At 42.7% G+C, this 25,687-nt stretch overlaps 2 protein-coding genes across 3 annotated transcripts in view; one reads left to right on the top strand and one right to left on the bottom strand.

Moving 5' to 3' along the window:
* Positions 1 to 9,029: 9,029 nt before the first annotated feature.
* On the bottom strand, positions 9,030 to 13,316 carry irf1b (interferon regulatory factor 1b). Of its 2 annotated transcripts, XM_068734971.1 has the most exons (10): positions 13,175 to 13,316; positions 12,405 to 12,498; positions 11,592 to 11,691; positions 11,303 to 11,470; positions 11,160 to 11,200; positions 10,919 to 11,045; positions 10,688 to 10,804; positions 10,517 to 10,545; positions 10,230 to 10,347; positions 9,030 to 9,700 (listed from the first exon to the last, which is right to left on the bottom strand). In XM_068734971.1, exons 2-10 carry the CDS (start codon positions 12,489 to 12,491, stop codon positions 9,594 to 9,596), a joined length of 894 nt encoding a protein of 297 aa, XP_068591072.1. In that variant the 5' UTR covers positions 12,492 to 12,498; positions 13,175 to 13,316; the 3' UTR covers positions 9,030 to 9,593. The 2 variants fall into 2 exon arrangements, with proteins under 2 accessions (XP_068591072.1, XP_068591073.1); XM_068734972.1 differs by lacking the exon at positions 13,175 to 13,316 and having other exon boundaries at positions 11,592 to 12,292; positions 12,405 to 12,495.
* Positions 13,317 to 20,930: 7,614 nt separating this feature from the next.
* LOC137890803 (long-chain-fatty-acid--CoA ligase 6-like) overlaps positions 20,931 to 25,687 on the top strand; it is a 37,660-nt gene continuing 32,903 nt past the window's right edge. Inside the window, exon 1 of the mRNA XM_068735033.1 lies at positions 20,931 to 21,051. Within this exon, the coding sequence (XP_068591134.1) occupies positions 21,006 to 21,051 (46 nt within the window). The 5' untranslated portion in view covers positions 20,931 to 21,005. The remainder of the gene's footprint in view (positions 21,052 to 25,687) is intronic.

Genomic DNA, 25,687 nt, shown 5'->3' with positions numbered 1-25,687 from the left:
TCGTCCTCTTCCTCGTCCTCTTCCTCTACCTCCTCGTCCACCACCTCTAACTCGAACTCTTCCTCGGTCTCTTAGATTGTCTCTTTCCATTCTTGCATCCATCCAACACACCTGTGCCACCAGTGCACTCTGACCTGGCTTATATTCAATCGGTTTAATCACATCATTGGAAACAAGTGTGAACAATTTTGAGGTGTTGTGTTTTATCAATGACAACTGTGTTGTAATTGTGGTTATTGTTTGCAGCATGTGTTTACCCTTTTGGAACACAAGTGCACATACAGTGCCTTATGTTTTTAGAGAATGAGATTGTGTTTAGAGTTTAGCCAAAAGAGTGGCTCATTCGTAAAATGAGTTTAGGTCACTGAAAATTTAGTTCAGGGAATGTGATTTAGTGTCTTAGCAATTGAGAAAAACTGTAATTATGTTGTTGATAATTGATGGGCAGATTAGTGGTGAACCCAAATTAGTGGTACACCCATCTCGAAGTGGATGACGACACACCACCTCAAGCTCAACCTAGACAAAACTGAGCTACTGTTCCTCCCGGGGAAGGGTTGCCCGCACCGGGACCTGTCCATCACCATTGATGATACCAGTTTAAGACTCTGGTGCTAGCCTACAGGGCAGTGAAAGGAACAGCTCCTTCCTATCTCCAGGCCATGGTCAAGCCTTACACCCCCGCCCGACCACTTCGCTCTGCTGCCTCGGAGCGATCGGTCGCCCCGTCGCTCAGAGGTCCCGGCGGCCGATCGACCCGGTCACGGCTGTTTTCTGTCCTGGTCCCACAGTGGTGGAATGAACTTCCCACTGACGTCAGGACAGCGGAGTCGCTGCCCATCTTTCATCAGGCTGAAAACCCACCTCTTCTGGAAGTGCTACCCTGAGCCTTCCACTTAGCACTTATTGTATTCATACTAGCTTGTTGCACTTATTGTATTCGTATTACTTATAGCACTAACTGTTTTTCTTGTTTCTGTACTTTGGCTCTGAGTTATGCTCTGCTTCATGCTCTTAGATGCTTGTTTAAAGGAAATGTACTTATACAGTACAATTGTACTGAGCGACATTTACAACCCTTTTAAGTACCCTGTATATGGGACCTCGTACCAGCGCAAACGGGAGAGATGTTTAGGGTAAAGTAAAATCTGAGGCTTGTTTCTAAACACTTTAAACATGCTGAACAGTGAAGCCGAAAGAAGCCTGGTTGTATAGAAGTCTAGTCTAAAATGACTCTACTTCTCTCTTGATTTATTCCCTCAGTAAACATTGTAAACATGAGTTTATGGTCTCAATCTCTAGTTTACAGTCTTCTTCAATACAGCATGATGTTCATGTAGTACATTATGCTCCATTTAGAGTCAAACAGACCATGAGGCAGGGGATGCTTTAGGGGCGGGGCTACACGGTGATTGACAGGTTGCTACCAGGACGTTGTTCAGTCTGAGAGTTGTCCGTGTTTTCGTCTTACAACTTTAAGACTTTTAACAGTTTGTTTTCAGTTTATGAAAGGTAAATGTAACATTTTCGTTGGGTGGTTTATCACACATTTTTCTTTCTGTGGGTTGACAAACTCAGAACACGTTTATGTTTTTTACTGAACCTGGACTTTAACTGACAGACTGTGGCTTTGAGATGGAAGATGATGGCAGTTCTCAATGATTCCACTTCCTGTCAGAGGGGTCAAACAAAGAGCAAACTCCCATTTCACAAACACTCTGTGTGTGTGTGTGTGTGTGTGTGTGTGTGTGTGTGTGTGTGTGTGTGTGTGTGTGTGTGTGTGTGTGTGTGTGTGTGTGTAACTAACTATATTTTTTCATTTTGAGAGGTTATTAAGCTTTTTGAAATCTTGGATTACGTTTGTCAAAACAAGTTGGTCTTCCTTTTTTGGATTTCCAGTTTGTGGTCACTGAGCCAACTGAACAAAAACCAACATTTAGGTTTAGGCCACAAAAACCACCAACAGTTAGGCATAATATTCATCTGGAGTGTGTCGGGCTGGAAAGTTCATGCCCATTCATCTCTTTTTAGGGCAGGGTAACATTCTAATCTACTTTGGTTTTTATTTTTTTCCTTCCAGTGTTTAAAACACACATTGATATATTTTACAAAAAATACATTTGACTTGTCTCCGAAGACACTTTTAACACTTAACACCAGTTAAGTAAAAACAAATTTTACCCTTTAATGACAAGTTATGTAGTTTTGGATAAACAGCATGGAGAGTGAAAACCTGGGGGAATACCAAAGTGTGTGTGTGTGTGTGTGTGTGTGTGTGTGTGTGTGTGTGTGTGTGTGTGTGTGTGGGGAAGTAACGCCTCGTGTGGACTTCTGTCGTTGCACAACTGTAAAACAAACGAGTCCTACTGATCTTCAGTGTATAGTGAGTCAATGTGTGGAGATGAGCGCATGTCAAGTCAAATGTTTACTCTCACCAAATGGAAAGCACCAGAGATATCTCTATATGTTTCCCCACTCGATACACACACACACACACCCACCACACACACACACACACACACACACACACACACGGTATGGTCTCCTCCTCAGCCTTGTGGTTTTTATATTCTAGGTGTTTTTTTGCTGCCATCTCATCTAAACGCTGTGTTCACACCAAAGAGTTTGATCGCGGGATCATTTGTGTTTAATCGCTTCAAGCTGTAGTCACTGTGTCTAGCGAGCCACACATCGGCTGGTTTACTACAGCTGTATGAACCCAAAATAAACTCTTTTGCTGTGACTTAATTGCAATAAAGGGATTAAAAATGGATGCCGAAATAACTAACATTGTAGCTGTTCCATCAACACTCAAAATAAACGTAATATAGGCGTAAATATGGCAGCGCCATTATTGTTTGTACCATAGACAGTCTCAGGTTTATACACATCCATGTATAAATACATGACACGTATTTATAAATACATTTAAGTACATGAGTAACTTTGTGTTTGGTGTGAACACAGCGTTGTTTTGTCAGCCAACCAGGAAGTCAGCGTCGCACAGGTTCCCCTCGAAAATAAGCCAATGGGATTTTGGATTATTTTAGAAAATAAGCTCTTGTAGATAATCTTCACAAATGAGCACCACTTTTAAGATCTTTGAAGCGTGAATGCAATCGGCAGAAGTAAAAAGTTAACATTAAGCTATATCAAACTAACACCACGGTCACATGAGCAGACTTTAAACCCTCCCCCCAAACAAAAGAAAAACATTGACTTCGAGACGAGGGAACCAGAAGTGCAAAACTGCTGACTTATTTATGGCTTTTATCCTGCGGCAATCTATGGTCGCCGCTCTGCACTGCGCTCACACAGCGGTTACAGTCGCTGTGGAAGCGAGGTCAACACTGTCAGCGTTGTTGCCGTTGTTTGCACCATATGCGCTGTTTGCACCGTATGCACTGTTTGACCCCATATGCGCTGTTTGCACCGTATGCACCGTATGCACTGTTTGCACTGTATGCACTGTTTGTCCCCATATGCGCCGTTTGCACCGCATGCACTGTTTGTCCCCATATGCGCTGTTTGCACCGCATGCACTGTTTGCCCCCATATGCGCTGTTTGCACCGCATGCACTGTTTGCACGTCAGCGTGAATTCCATATTGAGCAAAATATGTTGCCCTTTTTTAAAGTCGGACCGTTGACAATTTGTTAAATTGATTCCCCATGCTATAATAAGTGTACATCTGCATACAGCAGCAGGAACAATATAGCTGCAGCAGCTTAAATTTGCACATGTTATACATATGCACAGCCAGACTTTGTTTATTAACCAACCAAAACTTTATTTTAAATTCTAGCAGAGTACTCTAATAACTTCCGAAGATACCAAATAGTTGGTAGAAATATGTGCAAAATGCAATTTGTTTGCCCAATTATGTTATGGTGAGAAAGGTAATCACTTCCTGGATTATGTTTATTTATCTTGCCTAAAACATCCACAATATTTCCTTTTGATAAAATGGTGCGGCCTTAAAAAGTCTGGGGTTTGAATATTTCACGCAATGAAGAATACGCTGATATGTGATACCGTCAGAGTGAGAGAAGAGGATTTGTTTGAATTTAAATCTACTCAAGGTGCAATAAAAGCAGAGACCTGTAAGTGTCGGGGTTAGAAAATATAGACGGACGCTTAGCTGGCTCAGTAAACCGGAACTAACAGGTGCAACACAACTCATCCATCAGTCAACAACTCTGTGTTCTGCCTCCAGATCAGGTGGTGTGGAATGTGGACGGTGCTTCTTTAAAGTTAAAGGCGCTTCCTAGGCGGGGTTTTTTTTTTTCTTTTTCCGACTTCCTCCTTCACTGACCTTTTGTTTGCGTGAACAAATTGTGCTGCTGCAGCGGATTTATTGCTCTACATTCAAAGAAGCCTGTTCATACAGTGGATCAAATCAGAACGGCATCATGCCAACTAATGATTCACGACCAGGTGTTTCTGAAGTCCAGAGAGTTTTAATTGATTCATGCAATCCCAAAGATCTGCAGCACACAGATCGTATTACCAATAACATATTTACTTTATAATAATGACAAACGTACAGTGTTCACACACACATGTAAGCAAGTCACCTCACCTAAATGTTGTATCTCTTTACTCTATGTTCTCTATTTTAGTTTTTTTTTGTATTATTACACTGATGAAATTAAGTATATTTTATCAAGATCAATGTCGGTCGGTGGACCCACCATAATAAATGCTGACACGTACTTTTGTAATAAATACATATTGCACACTTTTTATTTGTTTCCTGTTAGCAAACTGCTCTGAGTGAATTTAAGCTCCCCTTGTAGGCAGTGATACAGCATTTACTGAATGTTTAGAACTTTTATTGTGAAAGGTAAAACACGGAGGGGGTAAAATGGTAAGAGCTGCTGCTGTGAACGGGAAGACAATATGTGTGTTTTAACCAAATTAATGAATGCAAAGTTCTTGCAAAGTGGATGTTTGTGTTGTGAATAATTAATTCAGGACACGTTTCATGGATTTGTCTTAAAGGAGCTGCGCTCTCTCCTCTTGTCTGTCTAACATTTTCCCTTCAGCTAAATGCATTATGGTGTGTATATACCATACACTACTTATCACAATGCATTGTGGGATACTCTATAGAGTGGACGACATAGTGAGAAGTGCGTGATTTTGGACACAGCCGTGGTCTTGGCTATTTGTTTAGTTTTATTTTGAAGTCCAATCCTCATGTCATGTTTGGTTTTGCCTCCGGTTTTTGTGAGTTTTCCCGCCCTTTTTCTATTGTTTTATTGTTTTTCATCTGTCCCTCATTAATCCCGCATTCACCTCACCACCTGCTAACCTGTTCTCACTCCCTTTGTTAGTCAGTCACTATTTAAACCACCTCAGTTCCTCTAATCTTTGCCGGTTCGTCTTTCGTCGTCGTTGTTTTTATCTAAATTAAAGTATTTTCTTTGTATCTGCCCGCCTTGGGTCCTTCCTGCCCGTGCTGCTCCCTGCACCACAACAGCTGGATTTTAGGATTCTGTTGTCCAGATTCAGTTGCTTTGTTTACGTGTGTCAGTGTAAAACGGGAAAATAAAGCCAAGACTATAGAAAGACGCTGTATAAATGCAAGTCCATTTGCCATTTTCATACGATCTTGCCAAAAACTGAATTAAAGTCATCACTGGAGCGGCTGAGCTGCAGCGAGGTACTCGGCAGTGTGTGGTTGTTGTTGACGGTTCGCCAAACACGCCCTTCCAAAACAATAAAAGTGAGCTGTGTTATCATTGGTATCCCCGACCAGCTGGGGGCCGGTTTCGAGTGAGGAGTCGGCAGGCATTTAAATGGTAGTATGAATTAGTCATGGAAAAAAAAGTGTTTTGGTAAAAGTGTGAGTCACCGCAACAACAAGCAAGCAGCAATACTTGCTCTCCCAAAATATGATGCAGCAGCAGAATGCGAAATTAGCCGTGGACAGACACAGAGATGCATACTCACACACTCACGGACGCTCGTACCGATCGCATGATCCTCCTTGCGGAGATAATTACCAAAGAAAACAATTGATTTAATCGACACAATAACATGGTTTTGTACACGTTTTCTATATATCTTTATAAAAATGCTTAGAATGAATGTTTCAGGCAACTGTCAAATTAAACTGTATGAACGACAATCTATTATCAAAAGGCGAGCGTCGTCTTTGACATCCAATCAGCCATTGTTGGTTGAAGCAGCAGGTAAAGGTATTTGAAGTAGAGCGGAGTAAATGAGGGTAACCACCGCCTCACGCAGCATTAACTAACAAACTAGAACAAGTTTGTGCTAAAATTTCAAAATGCAGATCCACAAAAGAAAATATAAAACCTAAATGTATTCCCTCTTGTTTTTGTTTTTCTTCTTGAAAACCACTCCCAACTATGACTCCTCTATACACACACACACACACACATACACACACACTGTTTGTTTTGCTGTCATGTTGATCCCGTCATGTCTCTCTTTCTTCTTGGTTGTAATTTTGCTCTTTACAGCAACTGAATGCAACAATTACAAAATGTGCTCTCAGATTTGTGGTACTTCCACTTCCTAACTCCTGGTTTTGGTTATTTTGGATCAACCCAGGTCCAAATTTCTTTCTTTTTTACTACCTTTCCTTAAACCTTTTTTTTTAAATGCATACAAATGTGTAAAGTATTTCAAAAAATATCTGAAACAAACAGCTTCTTTTGTTCAGATGAGAAATTTGAATAGTTGCTAGATGACAATGGATGAATGTTTTTTGTTCTCTTTTTTTCTGACAGTATCAAAAGCAGTCCGGTCGTCCTCCACCTCGACGTCCGGAGCAGAAGAAGGAAGAAGAAAGCATCTGTGAGGGAACTATAGTGTGAAACTAAGTCGGGGAGAGACTGTGGGAATCGTCCAAATACGTGAATTCAGCAATAAAATATGGGCAGACGGTAAACATTTGGTCTAAAGTCAGTGTGTGTGAAGTCTTTCACATCCGTTTTTCCTTCCAGTTTCCGGTTTACTAACCTCAGTACATGAGCTCATAAACTACCATTAAATACATACATTCATCTTCATCTTAAATATTCACTAAAAGAGAATATTATTATGGCACTCGATAGTGGAAAACATGAATTGAGACGTAATAAACTGAACCTGAATGAATGAATGTATGTTCTTTGGCTAATTTAGGGTATTCAAATAGCTAGCAGCTATATATAATATTATATGTAATTATAATAACCCTTTATGTACACATGTATTTAGCTGCTCACACCTCGGTCACAGGACAGTAGGAATATGTGACAACACACTTCCATACTGACCACAAACCTCTACAACACTCCCACATACAGCAACCACTCATAAGTTGTGTATCAATGTCTGTATATTCCGTGTTTCACACTTTTGTCTGTATAATTTGTCACAACAAAACCAAATAAATCTTTAAAAAAAAAAAAAAAACCATCAGATTAAGATTTGTCATTTTTCACCAACAGTCAAGAAGTACGCTGATGAATTAAAAAAAGGGTTGTTAATGAAGGGTGAGACCACAATGCACTGCAGCTACAAAACAGCTGTTTACTGTTTGAACAAAAAGGCTATGATCAGGCTTTTATTGATCACATTAAGGTATTTCCCGGGCTTCTCTTTTCGTCTCAATATGTGGGAACGTGGTCACAGCAGAATGAATAATTTCTCCTAAATTCACCATTAGATAATGGTGACCAACAACAGAGAATTGTTTCTCTGTTGTTGGAGCGTTATCAGCTATCGTCTCCTCGTTCTAAGGTTCATCTTTCAATCGGAGCAACAAGTCGGAGAGATTCATGTGATGAATGAAAATAGTGTGTGTGTGTGTGTGTGTGTGTGTGTGTGTGTGTGTGTGTGTGTGTGTGTGTGTGTGTGTGTGTGTGTGTGTGTGTGTGTGTGTGTGTGTGTGTGTGTGTGTTCTGCTGTGGTTTATCAGGAAGCTGACAAAATATGCAGACATCTCGGTGCTGTGTCTCATGTAATGCTGTTTATTGTCGTGAATGTGTGGGGATCACAGAGAAACCCCAGGTGGAGACGAACAAATAACCAATCCAGCTACTTACTAGATATCTATTAAATAATCAGAGCCGGGGTTTTCTTGCACTTACACTTTTTTTGTCTTAATGTCAGTAATCAGCCGGTTTTTGTTTTAATGTTAAATCCAGTGTAACCTGTAAACTACTTTTAAACAAAAAACGATATTTAAAAAGAGTTGCTGTGTCATTTCGAATGCATTTTTGTAGCTTTTTAAGGATTTAATTATTAAAATAATCATGTACTTGATAATACTTGAACTCATTGACTTTAGACCAATGCTTATAATATATAAAACTAATGTATTATCATAATATCTCAATAAGTACAATGTCTTATCACTTTTTCGATCAAATGATTCTACAACATCTTCTGCTTTGTTAAAACTTACAAACGATATTTTAAAGCTCCCTCTGATTGGAATGAATATATAAATAAATACATATCAGATCCATATCATCTTTCCACCTTGTTAAAAAATGCACTTATTATAGGATCAGTTGTGCATCTCTATAATTATGGCTTATGACGTTATTACATAATGCCATAACTTAACTCCTGATTTTATGTGTTGTATTTTTGGGGATAATTCCTGATGAAGAATTTCCATACATATACATATATATATATATATATTTACATATATATATACATATATATATATATATTTACATATATTTATATATGTATATATATATATATATTTATATATATATATATATATGTAAATATATATGTATATATATATATATATATTTATATATGTAAATATATATATATTTATATATATATATATATATATGTAAATATATATATTTATATATGTAAATATATGTAAATATATATATATATATGTATATATATGTATATATATATATATGTAAATATATATATATATATATATGTATATGTATGGAAGTCATTGGTGGTATGTATAGGTCATTGATTTTACTTCACCGGAGCATTTATAAAACTCATAATAAAGAGTCATATTAATTCACATTTAGATTTATTTTACAAAACCACACACAAACAAGAACAACTATGTACACACATTGGCCACAAGGACTGTAGGATGATGAAGATGAGCTTTTACCAGAAGTTAAGAAGTTTTTTCTAAACTAAAACTTAACGGAGAAAAGAGATTATGTGAATTACTTTACATGTTAACTAGCTGTCAAATGTTAAGCGCAATGAGTATGTATCTGTATTTTGAGGTAAGCATTGTCTACCTCATACATAATGACGAGTATGATCCTCTGCGTGTCCGCCCCCACTCCTGTGCTATAACAACCCACAAAGGAAACTGAGCATCGGAAATGCCTTGAACCAGCCAAAAACATCAGAAATGAACAGTGTGAGTTCCTCTAAGGCGGCAGAGCGCCTCACAACGTCACACAAAGGTCGAGGGGGGGGGGGACGGATCTTCGTTTTTGTCGATCCACAGCCGACGGTCGATTCAACTGAGAAGAGGGTGGCCAGGAAGAGCTTTATATACAAAGTCCAAAAGTATCACATAGTCCTCTCTCCTGTCCTCTTTTTGTCCTGAAGATCTCTCACAAACTGGACGACTGTTGGAAAAAGCTCTTCCATATGTCGTCTGTGGCGGCCGCGTTGTCCGAGCCCAGAGTCGTGTACTGCGGCGTTTCCTCTAGTTCGTCCACTGGAAAACAAAACAAAAAAAAAAAAGAGGAAAATTAAAGGTTATTCCAATATTAAATACTAAAAACATTTCACAGAGTGACGGTCCTCTGTATTGCTGGAGTACAACATTAATAAATCATCGCTGTAAACTTTTTAAAGAACAGCAAGTACTTGATTTTATTCCACGTATCCTCGTAACTTAAGAACTCCGCGGATACGTATATTTTTCAAATAAAGTTCCGTCTTCAGAGGTTCGGTTGAGGAACAGATTGTCGTTTTGAGTTAAGATAACTAAGTTAAGCGAGTTACGTGACGGATAAACGTGAACTAACGAAGTGGTCTCGTGGCTGACAGATCGCTGTCCGTTGGACCGATCCACCTGCCGCCCTTTTAGTGCTTTTGGCGCACATTTTATTTCACTTTAAGGTGAACCAGTTTGCTGTGAAGCCACCGTCCCTCTGGTGCGCCTACTGCTTGCCTACGTGTTTTATTAATGTGTTCAGAAACAGTGGCCCGGTGTCGTCTGCCCAGCTGTTAGTGACATTTACCTGAGGACGATTCACTCCACTGGCTGCCTGGACTGGTGCATGCTTCATTGCTCAGGAACCCCGTGCCGTCAAAGCTGCCCAACATCCAGTGTGAGTCTTTCTCCAGTTGCTGACAAATCTGAAAGAGCAGCACTGGACTCAGTATGGCTATCTTTTTTTGTTTTTTTTCTTAATACCAATTATTATCTTATTGTTTTGGGGTATTAATACATTCAAACAGGCCGACTAAGACAAACGTGGGTATTCCTGTCAATGAAAAATGCATGCAGGTAAGAGGAGATAGTTACCTTGACAATGTCGTCGGAATAGTCGTAGTCTGGAAGATCGCGGCAAAGAGGGAGGGAGGGGAGAAGAAGAGGGGGACAGTGAGTATGGCACCGCGATATATACCCATCCACCCGTCTGAGTTTCAATTCAAACCATGTGTTTGTTAGCGAGTGTTGCCGGCGTCCTCTTACCGGGGCTGTGCTCGGGTGACACCTCGAACCTCTGGGAGAAGTTGTTTGAAAAGCCGGAGTCGATTTCCACCGACAGACTCCAGTCGGGGACTTCAGACGGAGCCACAAATGGGAATTCTGCAAAGACGAAACAGTGAGCATTAAACACACTCTTCAAGCGCACCGCTACGACCGGACTAGATTTCAACGTTAATTTCCCGGATTGTTTTGTTTCCTCCCCCCCCCCCTCACCTGGCTGCTCGGTTTGCATCGTGCTGTCCACCGTGTTCTCCTGAGTGGACGAACAGCCTTCTTGCATCGACTCGTGCATGGGAGTGTCGCTGTAGTCCTCGTCTTCCTCCGTCTTGATCATTGAGTTCTGCGGAGGCAGAGAAAGTGAGATTCAGGACATGAGGAAACACAAACGGCTGGCTACGTGTTTTTCAATGTGAAACACCACTGAAGTCAGCATGAGCATAGAAGATCTCTTTACCTTCCTCCGTGACTTTGTTTCCTTCGCTTTGCATCGTTTATCTGTGCAGAAGAAAGAAAGACATTTAGATTTTGATAGAAGAAAAAAAAAAAAAAAAAAGACACTATTTTAAGAAAGAGAAGCCGCTCCGCTTCCTGTCTCACCTCTAGATTTGGGGCTGGTGGGCAGCATCCTGAAGACGCGCACAGCTTGGTGGCCTTTGTTGACGCTCTTGTCTTTCACCTCCTCGATGTCGGGCAGCGAGTTCATCGCACAGCGGAAGTTGGCTTTCCAGGTCTTCGGGTCGCAGGCCTGACCTTCCACGTGTTTTCCTGCACAATGCACTTTGTTTAGTCTCCTAACACTTTTCAACGCCCTGCCCCTCCCCCTCAACTTAAATAAATAAAGCAGGTAGAAGTTAAGTTTCTGTCTGCAGAGCTCACGCTCGCTCACCTGTGTGGATGGCCCATTGCTTGAAGAGATTGGCGTCCTTCTCCATCTCCCAGCCGTGGCGAGCTGCGTGCTTCCAGGGGATGGAGAACATCGTCTTATCCTGAGGGGGGGGGGGGGAAACACAGAAGAAAATGCTGAGTTGGACAGAGTAGTAAACTAAAACACGGAGCACACACACTGCAAGGCTGCCGTTCAAACTCGGCGGCTAATGTCGACAGTTTTCTCATACAAAGCCACGATTATGGTAAGATGTGATTTGCATAGCAAATAGCCACAGAGGATAAACACACACACACACACACACACACCAAACAAGCTGTTTTTTGTTTTGTTTGAACCACAGCATGCCGTGTTAGGAAGAGGTTTTTAATTTATCTTTGACATCTTGGTCCTGTTTGTCCCTCACAGATAAAGGAGAGAGAGAGAGAGAGACTACGCTGCAATAGCTGTGAAATAAAGACCAAACTTGGGTCACATCTAACTCTCGCTGTGTATTTTTCCTCAGCTTTCTACTATAACACTGTTTTTTTGTTGTTGTTGTTTTTTTCTTTCTGTACAGAACAAAATCCATCCAAACCTCAAACAAGCTGCTACTCTAAAGGAGACATGCGAATATTGTGTGGCTTTAAAAAAAAACAACAACAACGCGTGCAGCCTTGTAGATCACTTCCCTCTGAACCAATGTTGCTGCCGTTCTTGATCTACAACAGATACATGTCAAGGTATCTGTTTCTGTCCTCATTTCGGTTTTATATTTCATATTTATTATGTATATTAATATTTAATTTAGTAAATGTAAAAAAGAGCTCTTACCCTGTCCACCCAGGTCAGGCCCGAGATGGCGTTTGAATCGATCTGCTTCTCGATCCATGGCCTCATCCTCATCCTTGACACAGGCATGTTTGACCTGAAATGTGCAGCGAACAAAAAAAAGGAAAACGTGAGGAATGTAGAGATGTACAAGCAGCGCGCGAGAGGAAATGTAGCCTACTCCCGCAGTTTAGATTTATTGCTGCCTGCTGGCCGCGGAAGCAGGAGGCTGTGAGGAGTTCACGGCCGGGGCACGGCAAGCGAACATAGAGGGGGGGGGGGGGGGGGGGGGGGCGTTTACGCGTAGGAGTCGGCGCTACTTATGAAGGTCGTAAAAGAACGAGAGAAAGAAAAAAAGCATAGTTCCTGGTTGGGGCTTTTGTGGCTTTAGCGCTCAATAAAGTTTGCAAATGCACGTGGACTCTTATTTTGCAGCTGAAAAGTTTTGGGGCAGAAATAAAAGTCGAATTTATCCGAGCAGGAGGCGTTTGAAGACGTGCGCCAAAAAAAAGACCCCAATGCGCGCGCGGAGAGCTCACACCTTCCTCCGCCTGCACGGTGCTGCATGCACACAGTGCAGGTTTAACTCTACCTTCCGAAAAAAACTGGAGAAAAAACAATAACAGAGATGTTCGAGGCTACTTTAACGTCCTGCTCGTGTGCTCAAATTGGTTTTAATTCTCAAAATTAGATAGCGGCAATAAAAAAAAAAAAATAAGTTCAATCATGAGGCATTCCGTGCAAGAAGAAGTGATAAATATCAAATCACTTACAGAATGTGTTTGTTCTGTGATCCGTAAAGAGGGAAAAATAAAAATGCAGGAGAAGAGTCCGCTTGGTTTAAGATTGTTCCAGAGGAAGCTTCTGCTCGTCTTTGTGTTATCCACCTGTAGACCGGTCTTGATCAGGAGTGGGCACTGACTGCTTACCGAGTTGACGCGCGCTTTTATACTTTTCGGGGGCGATGTGGTAGGGTTTTCCCCGGCTGAGCGAGGAGCCGCGCACGCTGTAAAAAGATGTCCACCGCGGAAGAAAAGCAAATTAAAATCATATCGACACAGAATTGTTATTGTTGTTGAATTCGTACTTTATGCGATCGTACCTTCATGCATGTCGCGCTTGTGTTACAAATGAAGTGTGCACATTGTGAATACAGGAGGGCAGATCAGCTGACACCAAACTGCTTATTCTGTAATCTGCAACATAAACATCTTTCATCCAAAACAAGCCGCATTGTACACAACTGATCATAACTAAAACACACTACGGACTTAAGTGTGTAAATTCAGTTTAGGCTCGTGGTTGATATTTTTTACAGTGTTCCATGTCTTCTGCATGCGCATGCGCAGCTGCCCGGCCCATTTCAGCAGCAGACCGGTTTCCGAGAAATCACGCTGTTGAATGCAAGAAGGAAGTTAAACAACAACACTTGTTGGGTGACAGAAGCTCGCAGCACGTAGACCCCTCATACCTGAGCTAGACCGTATTTAGTCCGGGTCCACTCCTGCAGACGTAGCGTGCCATGCCTGCTGCAAACGTTGTTTAACATGTGCAGGTAATGTCCCAATGTGGATTGTATAGGCTTTATAAGGATGGATGCTGTTTATAGGCTATAGTTGTATTATTACATGTTAATGTGTCATTAAGGCCTGCAGAACATAATTATAACTATAGTGATATTTATAATGATAATTAAGATATTTTACTATTAGACTAGTTTAATAGTGGTCTGTCATATAAACGTGTAGTTTGGCAATTGTGTACCTTATTAGAATAAAAAGAAATATGCATATCAAATTACAACTATGCACACGCACGCACACACACACACTAACACGCACACGATGCATTGATCCTCCAAATACCAAAGGTGACCCACGCCCGGTATGATAATCACGTGCATGAGACCAGCCCCTCAGTATAAACAGCTCCTAGCAGAGAAGTCGGGCATTTATAAGAAATGGTGTAGGAATTTCATTCTGCCGGCAGGGGCGCTGCAGTAACGGGCTTGAATGTGGGTCATGCGCGCAGACCGTGTATACGTGGTGTGTTGATGTGGAGCGGCGAGGACGCGACGTGGAGGAGCCACGGTAGAAACGGCAGCTGCGCGTGGACTTAATTAAACGCTCGTTACCGTGCATGTGTGTGATAATAATTCACCAAAGAGCTCGTGTAACGTGTAACCAATGCGTGCACAACACGAGGAAAATGAATGCAACGGAGTGAATGCAAATGACAGCACACGCATGTTTTCAATATGTCGTTATTATTATAGGCTACATGTTGAACTGCTCGGTTTATCATCGGTGCACACACACACACACACACACACACACACACACACACACACACAGCTCGCGTTCTCCACGGTGGGGGGGGGGGATTTTGGGATCCCCCATAGCTGTGTCGTCGCAGCTACCGGTGGCCGCTGTCCTTTTCGGGGCTTCCCAACGCGTTGTGTTTTTGCGCGCTCACGCCGGGTGCTTGCGCGCACGTGCACGCGCTCGGGCGCTGCTATGTGAAGGGAATAGCGGGGAGTTTTCCAGCGGAGTTTTCAGTCGAGTCTGTGGGATTTTCCAAATGAAGTTCTGAAATCTGGAATCATCCCGATAATTGTTCTCGATTTCCCCGTTTGAGGCATGAAGGAATGACAGCGGCGTGGGGGGGGGGGGGGGGGGGGGGGCACACGTGGATTATAGGAATTCACTGGCGTGGCTGATGCAAAACAGTTGAAACTTTGTTTTTTTATTGATTTATTTGAAATGTATGTCTTCAACAATGTCTATGTCACACATACTCTTTTTTTTTTGGCCCCTTTTTCACTTTTTCCCAGACACTAGATAATTGGAACTTTAATTGTAGCGTTTAGCTGATAACAGCTGATATCTGAAGACTTTTTGAACTTATTGTTCACCTGTCCTTCCTGTCCTGCACTTTAAACTAGCTAACCATCATCTAGAAATACAGCAAACAACACGGTGACGCCAGCCTGCTCACCATATCCAACCTACATCTACTTTACGTACATCGTAATCCTGGGGGAACCACTATTCTATATGTTGCACCGTCCGTGCTTTACTGTATTTTAAAGTGTTTTCACACCGTTCCATTTCGTCACTTTGTGCATACAGTGATAGTGATTCTGATTATTTAGGCCACCTGCAACAATAAGAACGTAACATGAGGCTTTTTTTTGAGGGGGGGGGGGGGGGGGGGGGTGAGACAAGCAGCTTGAGCATCCAATCTGCCTCTGGACCATCTGCTTTAACAGCTCAGTGACACTGGATCAAGTCAAAGCCTGCGCTAGTTAGCCAGCAATTACACTGTGCCTCATGCATGGTGGACGTAAACAGCAGGGTACAATATCATTCAGATAACATGTTCAACCCCAGTGGGCCTGGATTCTAGGGGAGCTTTGACCAATTTATTTTGCATAGTTGCCATTTAATACCAAGTTTCTTTTTCTGGATGTTTTGTAGGTTATTGCCTTTTTTTTTTTTAGTTGAGCTGGAGCGGTTGTTGTCTTCTTTTTCTTTTTACACTTAAAATATGTTATTATATAAAACACCTTCCAAAGCTATTTGATAATGTAACGGTAATGTACGATTTGATCCTAATTAACCCTTCTCTAAGCCCCGCCCCCCACTGCCACTCTGTCAAGCTGTCAGAAGTATGGAGACCATGGAGACCACACTGTCACTAACTGCCATAGAAATATAGCAGTTAGAAGCAGACAGAAGGGTGTGTGTGTGTGTGTGTGTGTGTGTGTGTGTGTGTGAAGATGTGTTTGAAGTGTGTGTCCAGGATGTCAGCGTGAGTCATCGGTGAAAACAGGTTGAAAGGATGAAGGTAGAAGATAAAGTCTACAGATGTCAGAGTTAACGTGAACCATCACCTCACATGGAGATCAGAGGACAGTGAAGTTACAGTCATTCGAAAGCTAAAGCAGCGTGCGTTTGCATTCACGGGTACATTACTCTGCTAACGTTAGCATCACTAGCTAAATAAAGTATCACTATTACACAACGGTTAACTATGACGAGCTCCAAATCCACGCACAGCAGAACGTATGAAACCATTGAGGAGAGTCTATTGTACCAAATACAGAGTTATTTCAAGGAAATTCATTTGAAATATTACATTTATTTTGAAATGGGAAAAGAAGATGCAGTCCTCTGAAATATCAAAGGTACTTTTGTCCCATCATTTTAAATTTCAGAAGTGTTTCCTGAACTTTCGATTACACTGACTTAATGCGTGGCGGAAGTGGGAGAGGACCAACAGCAGGGTACATTGTCTACTTTTTCATTGTTTACCTCATTTCAGAAGCATTTCCTGAAACTTTTATTCCGCCCACATTTTTCCCCCGTTTGTTTTTCTGGCTCTGGTGTAGTGAGTGGTAGAGAGAGGGAGAGAAAAGAGGGAGGGTATGAGTGGAGGAAGAGAAAGGCAAGATGAAGCAGAGATAAAAAAAATTAAAAAAAAGTGACAGAAATAAAGTAGTGCAACAAGTTCTACAGCTGAAGTTTGACAGACAGACGTTAAAATGTGGAGTTTCCATAAATGACACAAACGTCCCCCTTCAGGCCAAACGGACACATATTACATCATCTCTGCAGGAATCCACCCAAACCGGCCTGCTGGTGCACAGCTCTGTCTCAGCGGTGTTAAAGTCTAGCTCCCCCATCAGGTCAATAAGAGTACTGTTTCGGTCCGTCGACGTACCACCAGCAGATAAGTATACATCTTATGCTACACACCAATGTGACTGACGCACAAATAGTCTAAACTGTCTTAAAGGTTGTGACCTGTTGTAGTTTTGATTCTTCAGGCCTCAAACTGTCCCCGAAAGGAAACCATGTGAGACGTCTGGAGGGGAAGCGCCTCATTAGTGGAGCTGTGGAACATCTCAACTCGTATATTGTGTATACGATATAAATGTGCTGGTAGTGGAGTATGAAGTATGAAGTAGCATACAGTGATAATGCTCAGGTAAAGTACCTCAAAGTTGTACTTCAGTACAGTTTCTTGTCATCATGATTTACACACGAAACAGTGATTTCCTGCTCCATGTTCCCCCTCAGTCAGTTTCAGTGGCGCAAACAATAAAGATAGTTGCTTAAAACGTTACTGATTTCATGCTTTACTTTGTGATTCTGCGCATTCATCGTTGGTTCAACTTGTGTCTCTTTTTTTTTTTTTTTGGTGAATCTTTGGACACGTGTGTTATCTGTACGGTGTTTTATGAATAAAAGACCAAAACAAAACCAAAGTGAAATTAGGAAACGACAACGAGGAGGCAGGAAGGAAGTGGTCGAAGAACAACCTGAGATCTGGAGGAAGCGAAGAAAGTTAGAGAAAGAGTTTAAGGAGTCGTTGGCCTCCGTCTTGTTTTTTTTTTATCTCCCTGCTTTCACAGTTTGCTATTCATCTCAGGCCGAAACCAAGCTGACGTTGTGGAGCGGTGTGTCATTTGATCGGTTCGTTACGAGGGCGTCAGTCAGCTCTCTGAGTCGGTTCTGTACATTAAAAAGCGTGGCTGCTGATTAAACCCGTAAAATGTGTTCACAGGGTCGCGGGGGGTCAAAGCGATGCCGTGCGTCTGACGGCTGCTCGTTATCTTTAGTGCTGTGAAGACATGCGGTGAGATAAAGAAACCAGAGACAGGCAGACATGGGCTCGTTCTATATATTTCCATTGAATATGTCATAAAAACATCTTTTTTTTTAATTTCATGCTTTTCAAAAGGTCCACACACAGATTCAGTTGCAGGTTATTTGTTCTCTTTACTCGAGTGGAAATCTGTTTTATCCTCTCATCTGACACAAAGTATGATTTGCATGAAGTAGGCAGAACAGGTTGAAACACAGTATTTTGCATATTGTAACACGTGAGCGGATGCTGTGGGACGTCCTGGTTATCTTTGGCATTCTGAAAATGACAAACTATGTATTGGGACGTACTCAATGCTTCTCTGGCATGCTAAATAGTACGGTAGCACGGAACGCATCGGGTACTCGTTCATCATCAGAACGCTAGCATTGTCCTTGTGAGCGTGTTAGCATGCTGGCAGTAGCATTTAGCAGCTCCATGCACCGCTGGGCCTGAATTCAGCGGCCATTCAGGTACCGGAGGCTCAAAAACTCAAATCTGGGATGTTTCTCCTACTTGCCCATGAAATATTCAGGACTATTAGTCATGCTTTACGTAAGATTTTGACATGTTCACCTTGAAACGTAAGGAATCCACAATTTATTGCCATGCAGTCAGAGGAGGGAAAGTTAATCTCTGTTGTTTATGTCTGTTGACCCTGGACCTTAACCTAAACCTCCCGTTTCTATGGCGATACAATACGTTTTTTAGTGTTGTGTTTTAAGTACCAAGCTGGGTTTTTTTTTTCCTCTCTCTTGTGTGTAATTTGATCACATTGCAACAATTAATAAGCTGTAATCAAAGCAGTCACTCTCCTGGAATCCTGCTGGCTGATTACAGGTAACTTGGTGAAGATCTGCAAGATTTTAAAAAAAGGACTTATTATTTCCCCTCCTTGTGTCTCTATTTGACCACACCTCCTCCATCAAAAGCTCGTGCTTTGCTCTCCGTTTCCTCAGCGGCGGGATCAGAGAGGAAGAGGAGGAGGAAGGTGGCGGATGGCGCCGCTGCGAGTGACAGATTAGAGGTGACCCGTTTAATAAGGTCAGTCACGTGACGGCAGCGCGGTAACACAGTAAGCACGTCGGCCACTGCCGGCAGTTCCAGATCATGTCGGATGAGGGAGGTCGGTGGATCGACTCTTGACCCCCTGCGCTCCACGCGTCAAAAGTGACCTTGTGCAAGATACCGAGCCACCCAAAAATTGCTTTGAGAGTTTATTGCTCCTGAGGAACAGGTGACAGCTGTAGTCTCTGCCGAGCAAAGTGCAATTAAAGTGTGCAAGTTTGTGTCGTTTAGCGCTGAGATTTGGAAAAAGACGTCAACGTTGATTCGTTTGTCGCGTAGACTTCAGTGACGGCTCTTCTGTGGTTATTTTAACCCAAAACGACGAGCTTTCCTCAAACCTAACGGAGTCGTTTTGTTGCCTAAACCTCAAACGATAAGTCCAAAAATAATAACAAGTTGTTTCCTGTGAAGACGGAAAACTTTATTTTGAAAAGACCGTGTGCGTGGAACGAGCTGAAATTGAATCGTGTTGCTGTCTTTTGTAGGAAAACACGTAAAAAAAAATCGAAAGTATCTTTTCTTAAGCTATCATAGTTGAACGATAACACAATAATACTGCTTCAGTGTTACCGTACATAATGTCACTGCTGTGAATTTAAATTTCCCTCTTTGAGAATAAATGTGGTTTGAGAAATGTATGAAGATATTTGCCACATAGGGCGAGGGGCTGAGGGGGGATCCAGGCTTAATATGAAGGAGGGAACTTTATGCTCAGAATCATAATTGCCATTGTTGCCGACGTGGCGATTTAGCGACTTTTGGAGCTAGTGCTGCTACTTTAGAGCTGAAAAAAACTGGACTGGATTTTTTTAAAGTTGGATCATTTTTGACAACCTAGCGTACAAAATGACCAACCCTGCCTTTAAATGTAAAATATTCAGATAGATCTCTCTGCATTTTGCATTTAAAATGGGGCGCGTTGCTTTAAAAGTATTCAAGTATGCACAAATGAATATAGTAAATGGATGAAATTGTGTTTAATTTAAGAGCAGCCAGTCTAAACATGATAACAGGATGTAAAATGTAATCACTTTAAATGACCTCTGAAGAGCCAGCGAGTCAAACAGCGACGCACAAATGACAAATATACTTATATTATCAATAAATAGTATTATTTTAAATAGCATTTCATACATTCTTTTAGCCCCCCCATCTCTGTCTCTCACCCGCCGCCTCTCTCCCTTTTGTCGGCCCATCTCAAGGTTACTTTAGTTCATTGGGAGTGTCTTATTGCACCACGTGATCCTGATGCAAAAGGTACTCTGTGTGTCAACGCTGTGCTCAGCTACAGGGACGTGTATGGTGTGATGTGCCACGGACCCGAAATAGCACAGCTGCTTTTTGGATAGAAACTATATTTATTAAGTTTAAAAAAAAGAATTCATAGCAGGGCTTTTCAGGAACAGGGCTTTTGCACGATTATGTTACAATAAGCATGAGAATGAAATGAAGACCTGGTTTAAACGTGAACGTCCACAATACACCTTTCATCCCCAGTAACCTTGGCGTCGATCGCATCTTCCGTCCGACCTATAAGCCCCGTCGTTGCAGCGGGGGGAGTCTGCCATTGCGCTGCAGCCAACTGCAGTGAAGGTGGAGAACCCCACCAGGAGGAAGGATGCTTCGATAGACCGTAGAGTGTTTTGTTTTTTCTCCCTCCTCCACATTAAAAGCGCCCGCCGGCCGTCGCCATCTCCTGCCCAGCTCCCTCACTGTGGTCTGCCTCAGATATATTGTCGCCCTCCCCTCCCCTCCCCTCCCCTCCCTCCCTTCCTCCCTCCCTCCCCTCCTCCTTAATCCCTCAGATTGTCGGCGACTTGCTGCAGTCGATGCTGCAGTTTTGAGCCGCTCCTGCACCGGTACAGCTGACTCAATGAGAAAGACATGCTCGCGTTCGTTTTGGTCTCTGGGTCGCTCTGGATTATATTAGGTGAGTTTGTGATGTCCTCCTCCTAATGTATCATTCATTTGTATGAGCTGGCATCCGCGGGGCTGTGGCTGTAACACGCGATGCACCTGTCTCCCAGAGGCTGACGCGCATCGTGTGTCATTCACTGCCGGCTTTTTCCATCCATCGAGGATTGACGCGTTCCTCTTCTTTTTGTGCGCAACATTATACGTCTATATATATATATCTCTATATATATATAGAGAGAGATATATATTTATATATCTATATATACATATGCTCTTTGGCTGCAGTTGGCGCTTTGCCTGCATTGTAGTGACGCCTGTCCAATTTGTCTTTATAAAAAAATTACACGTGCTTGAACGCCACCTCTTGTGCAGACGTGTGACAACCTTAGCAGGCTTCAGCTTCGACCGCCGCGCCGGAATGCTTCTCGCTCCAGAGGGTCGTATGTTAGCGCGACACGGAGAGGATGCTTCACCTTATCATACGCGTCAGGTACACAGCCGGGGGTGGACGAGCATGGACCATGCGGGCTCAATGCATGAGGGCCATTCTGCAGATTTCATTTCCGTGAGGAAGTGTGTGTGTGTGTGTGTGTGTGTGTGTGTGTGTGTGTGTGTGTGTGTGTGTGTGTGTGTGTGTGTGTGTGTGTGTGTGTGTGTGTGTGTGTGTTTAACGTTAGAAAATGAAGCCATTAAAGAAAAGGGCCGTTGTCACTATAAGCCAAACGGGATCAAACGTGAGAATTTGAGGCCGACCAGCTGCTAAGGTCGTGTGACATTGTGCGTAGAAACCGGACACGCGTCATTTATAAAAAAAAAAAAAAAAAAAAAAAAGCCCAACCAGCGAATGTCTGTGTTTCACAACCTTCCCGGTGTTTGCGCCTAAACGAGGCTGCAACAACTATCCAACCTCTGCACGTTTATCCAACACCGAACATGTCACTCTGACAGGAAGCCGGTTGTGAAAGTCAGCATTTTTTTTAATTTATTTATTTGTTTGTCCTCCGCCATGCCTCGGTGATGGAGGGAGGGGAGGATGAGGAAGGATGAGGAAGGATGACGCGCCGCACACGGCCGCGTCCGATTGGACGGAGCTGTCCAGCAGACGTGTGGTGCTGAAATCCGTTGCGGCCTACCGGCAAAAGATGGTCGCCGGTTTTCGGAGCCGTTTTTTGACGGGACGTCGAAGCGGTTCAGAAGACGCGGGGCCGTTGACCTCTTTGTCGTCTTTCCGTGCGCGCGAGGAGGATTTTAGGAAAAAGATCTAATCCGAAATCGAGCTGTGTTTGACGGTGGAGGCGAGATTAGAGGCGTTGTGAGACGGTTGTTGCCTTTATGCATTATGACATGAAAGAAAGTAAATGCTTAGTGGGGGATTTTTTATTTTTTTTTAATAAATAATGTCAGTAGATGACAACGAGGCTGGATTTTAATGGTGAACAAGTGTCATTATGTATTCCTCCGCCAAAGAGTATCTAGGTCCTCAGCAGCAGCTGCACTGCATTGTTGCTAAGTGACAAACAACCAGTATGAATTGGGATTTTGGTTGGTGCATTAATATTAAAATCAGCTGTTAAAGATGCTGCAGGTGTTTTTTTGTTTTTTTTAAAAAATATCAGAATAGAGCCACACAAGACGGGGCTAAAATAATATACATTACAGTGACGCCTGACAAGAGCCCCTCGGGGGGGAGATTCATGACACCTTTAACCTGTCGGCACGTCCCAACACCCTGCTGCTCCTAAATATGAATAATTCATTTTAATCAGCATTGAGTGCAGCCCCACACAGTGTGTAAACCTACTCTTTTTCCCTCCTCAATATTTGATTAAAAAGGGATGGTGGCAGAGTTGCCCCGCCCTTTAACCCAAATAACCAAAATGTGTGTGTGTGTGTTTTTGTTTTTTTTTAACATTTAAGGATCCTCTGCTTAACACAACAGAAAGGCCCATTAGAGGAATTATGACTTGTATCTTTACATGTTGCCTTTTTGTCATTCAACACACTTTTTGGATGGTAAATTATAGAGACGGGAACGAGGAGGGAGTCAGAGAGGGAGTCAGGGAGAATGTTGAAAACCTGCAAATTAAAGAAGCACTGCATGACTGCATGATTTGACAGAATAAATGTTGAGCTTGCCTGCTGTGTAATACATGCCTGTCATCGTGCACTCACACAGAGCGTTAGGAGGTATGAGACAAATGTAGTCGTGTATGTATTCTGACTTCAATCATGAAGTAGTGATTGTAAACCCTCAAACCAGTGTATGGGTATTTAGTGGTGTTGTTAATGCTTTCAGGTCCAAATCTTGGCAATTTAGCGCAACATATTTTAATTCTAGCCTAAATATTGTGTCGTAAACATCTCCCTACTCCGCAATACGTGAAGAGAAGAGGGGCCTTGTTAGTGCAGAGTAGCCGTTAGCCTTTTAATTAGCCCGTGGATCGCTAATGCCAATCGCTAGCATACACATAGCTTAGCGCTAATTCGGCATTCACATATCCTAGCCTCGCATGTGAACTCAAATTCACAAGTTCATAAGAGTTTATACTGTATTTTGTCACCATAACAAACCCTGTACAGCACCTACATAACCATACGCATAGCAACAGTCGGCATGCTAGCGATCAGCCTTAGCGATTAGTGCTGGTGACTAGCGTAAGCTAAGTGAAAGGATAGCGACGGTCATGAAGAGTAAACAGATGAAAAATGGCCTCCTGCCGCATTTACAGCAATGTTTTAGTGACGTGCGCTGTCCCTATAAACCAATACATAAAGTATTGTAGACCGAGCCCAGCAGTTCATTCTGTGCTTTATGTGTTCTGTAACTGTAGCATGGTGGAATTAGCAAGATAGCTAGCTACCTAGCCAGCCCCTAAGTGAGTAAAACGGAACAACTCAATGCTTCAGCTACACAGTTTTGTCACAGCGCATTGCTATCGCCAGACAATCTGTCATTAACACAGATTTTATTCACATTTTAGAGGCTTTTTTTCACATTTTGTTTCCAGGGTTGAGGCACCTACGCTCAAACAGCTTGGTTGAGTTACTCTTTAAGTCCACATATCCATTACTCTAAAGTCTCAATCCTGGTGTCATCAATAACATCGGCCGGTCCGGGTGCTCTCAGGTCCACAACGCAGTTCTCTCTCTGAGTGGCTTATTGCTGACTCAGCATTCAAAGTGCATCTGCGTCCTCACGTTGTGGGGCAGTAATGGCTCCAACTAAAGTGCTGAACCCGGGCCCGACTGCCTGTCTCGTGCTCGAGCAGTTCTCTTATAGATCAGCTCTCCCGAGCGATGTACGGTGTGCCGTGTTGGTTCGTTTTGTTGTCCCGCTCCTTTCAGACGAAAAAAAAACCGTAAACCTTCTTTCACCGGGATGCTGTCGGATGTAGCCGCTAGCCTTGTGGGCTTTCAGTGATCACTTAACCCCCATGCACAGCGGTGAACACGGTGGCTGAAATGTTAGTATTCGTCAGTGTTAATCACAAAGATAAGATGGCTTAAGATTAATACGCGTTTTTTCCCCCTGCTGCTGTACCTTCGCAACCACTTTGACAGTCAAATCGAACTGGGAGTGGCCTCATTTAGAGTCGGACATGTGTAATTTGTTATAAAACATGCAAATATCAGCCGTCTAAGCAAAAATGTCTATTTGCTTACAGTGTCACTGTGTGTGTGTGTGTGTGTGTGTGAGTATCTCTTTATTTGAAGGAGAAGAAGAGTGCAGGGGGAGGGTGTCTAGGGGAGAGAGAGTGGAGGGGGGGAAGGAAGGAGAGAGGGAAGGAGAGAGTGGAGGGAGGGAGGGAGGGGCGGGTGGGTGTGGCGAGCTGAGGGTGGTGTGATACGGAGGCCAGCCGGGCCCAAAGCAGGCCAAAAAAAAAACGCATCTTGCTGACTTCCTCTTGCAGTGAGAAGGTGATCAGGTGATGCAATATCCGCCCGAAGGCCCTTGAACACACCACACACACACACACACACACACACACACGCCCTCTAACCCCTCTGCAATGAAATAACAGTTTAGATTTGCTGCATATTTTGATAGCGGTCTTTCCTGCCGTGCATCAACTGTAGCACTTATTTGGCTTTGCGCTCAGGATGTGCAATTATGCGATAGTGGGCAGGAGGAAGTGGAGGGTGGTCTGAGTAGAGGAATGAGGATAAGTGGTCAAAGGGAAGAAGGTGCAGTAAAAGGAGGGTTTAGCATTGTTAAAAAGAAGAAGCTATTTTTAAGTTTTTAATTTCCAGATGTTTATTAAGTCCAGTATTTGGGTCACATCAAAGACACAGACAATCATTAACACACGACATCTAAGTTTTCAGGTTCACATCCCATCAACAATCTTTCCTTCATTAGTATTTCCCACTAAATCACACTGTACATTATTAAATAAGAAGGTTAAATAATGGAGTCTTAGGAACAGTTTCCTTGTCTTTTAACACAGAATCAGTAGAAAAAGAAGAAGCAATAGAGGAAATGCATTGATGCCAGTGGCGTTAGCTGTAGCGCTGCAGAGTGGGGTGTCTTTAAATAGAGCGAGGTTACTGCTGGTCATCCGCTCTCTGTGTGCTAATAGGCCGTAATCTCCCCACGCTGGACTCTAATCATTGGTGACGGCCCTCAGATGGGCCGATGGGGCGGGACT

This window comes from Cebidichthys violaceus, unplaced genomic scaffold, assembly GCF_023349555.1.
Source record: "Cebidichthys violaceus isolate CVI_PGR_0920_01 unplaced genomic scaffold, fCebVio1.0.p SCAF_69, whole genome shotgun sequence".
In the NCBI taxonomy this organism is placed as follows: Eukaryota; Metazoa; Chordata; class Actinopteri; order Perciformes; family Stichaeidae; genus Cebidichthys; species Cebidichthys violaceus.
This window is presented reverse-complemented; position numbering and strand designations above follow the sequence as displayed.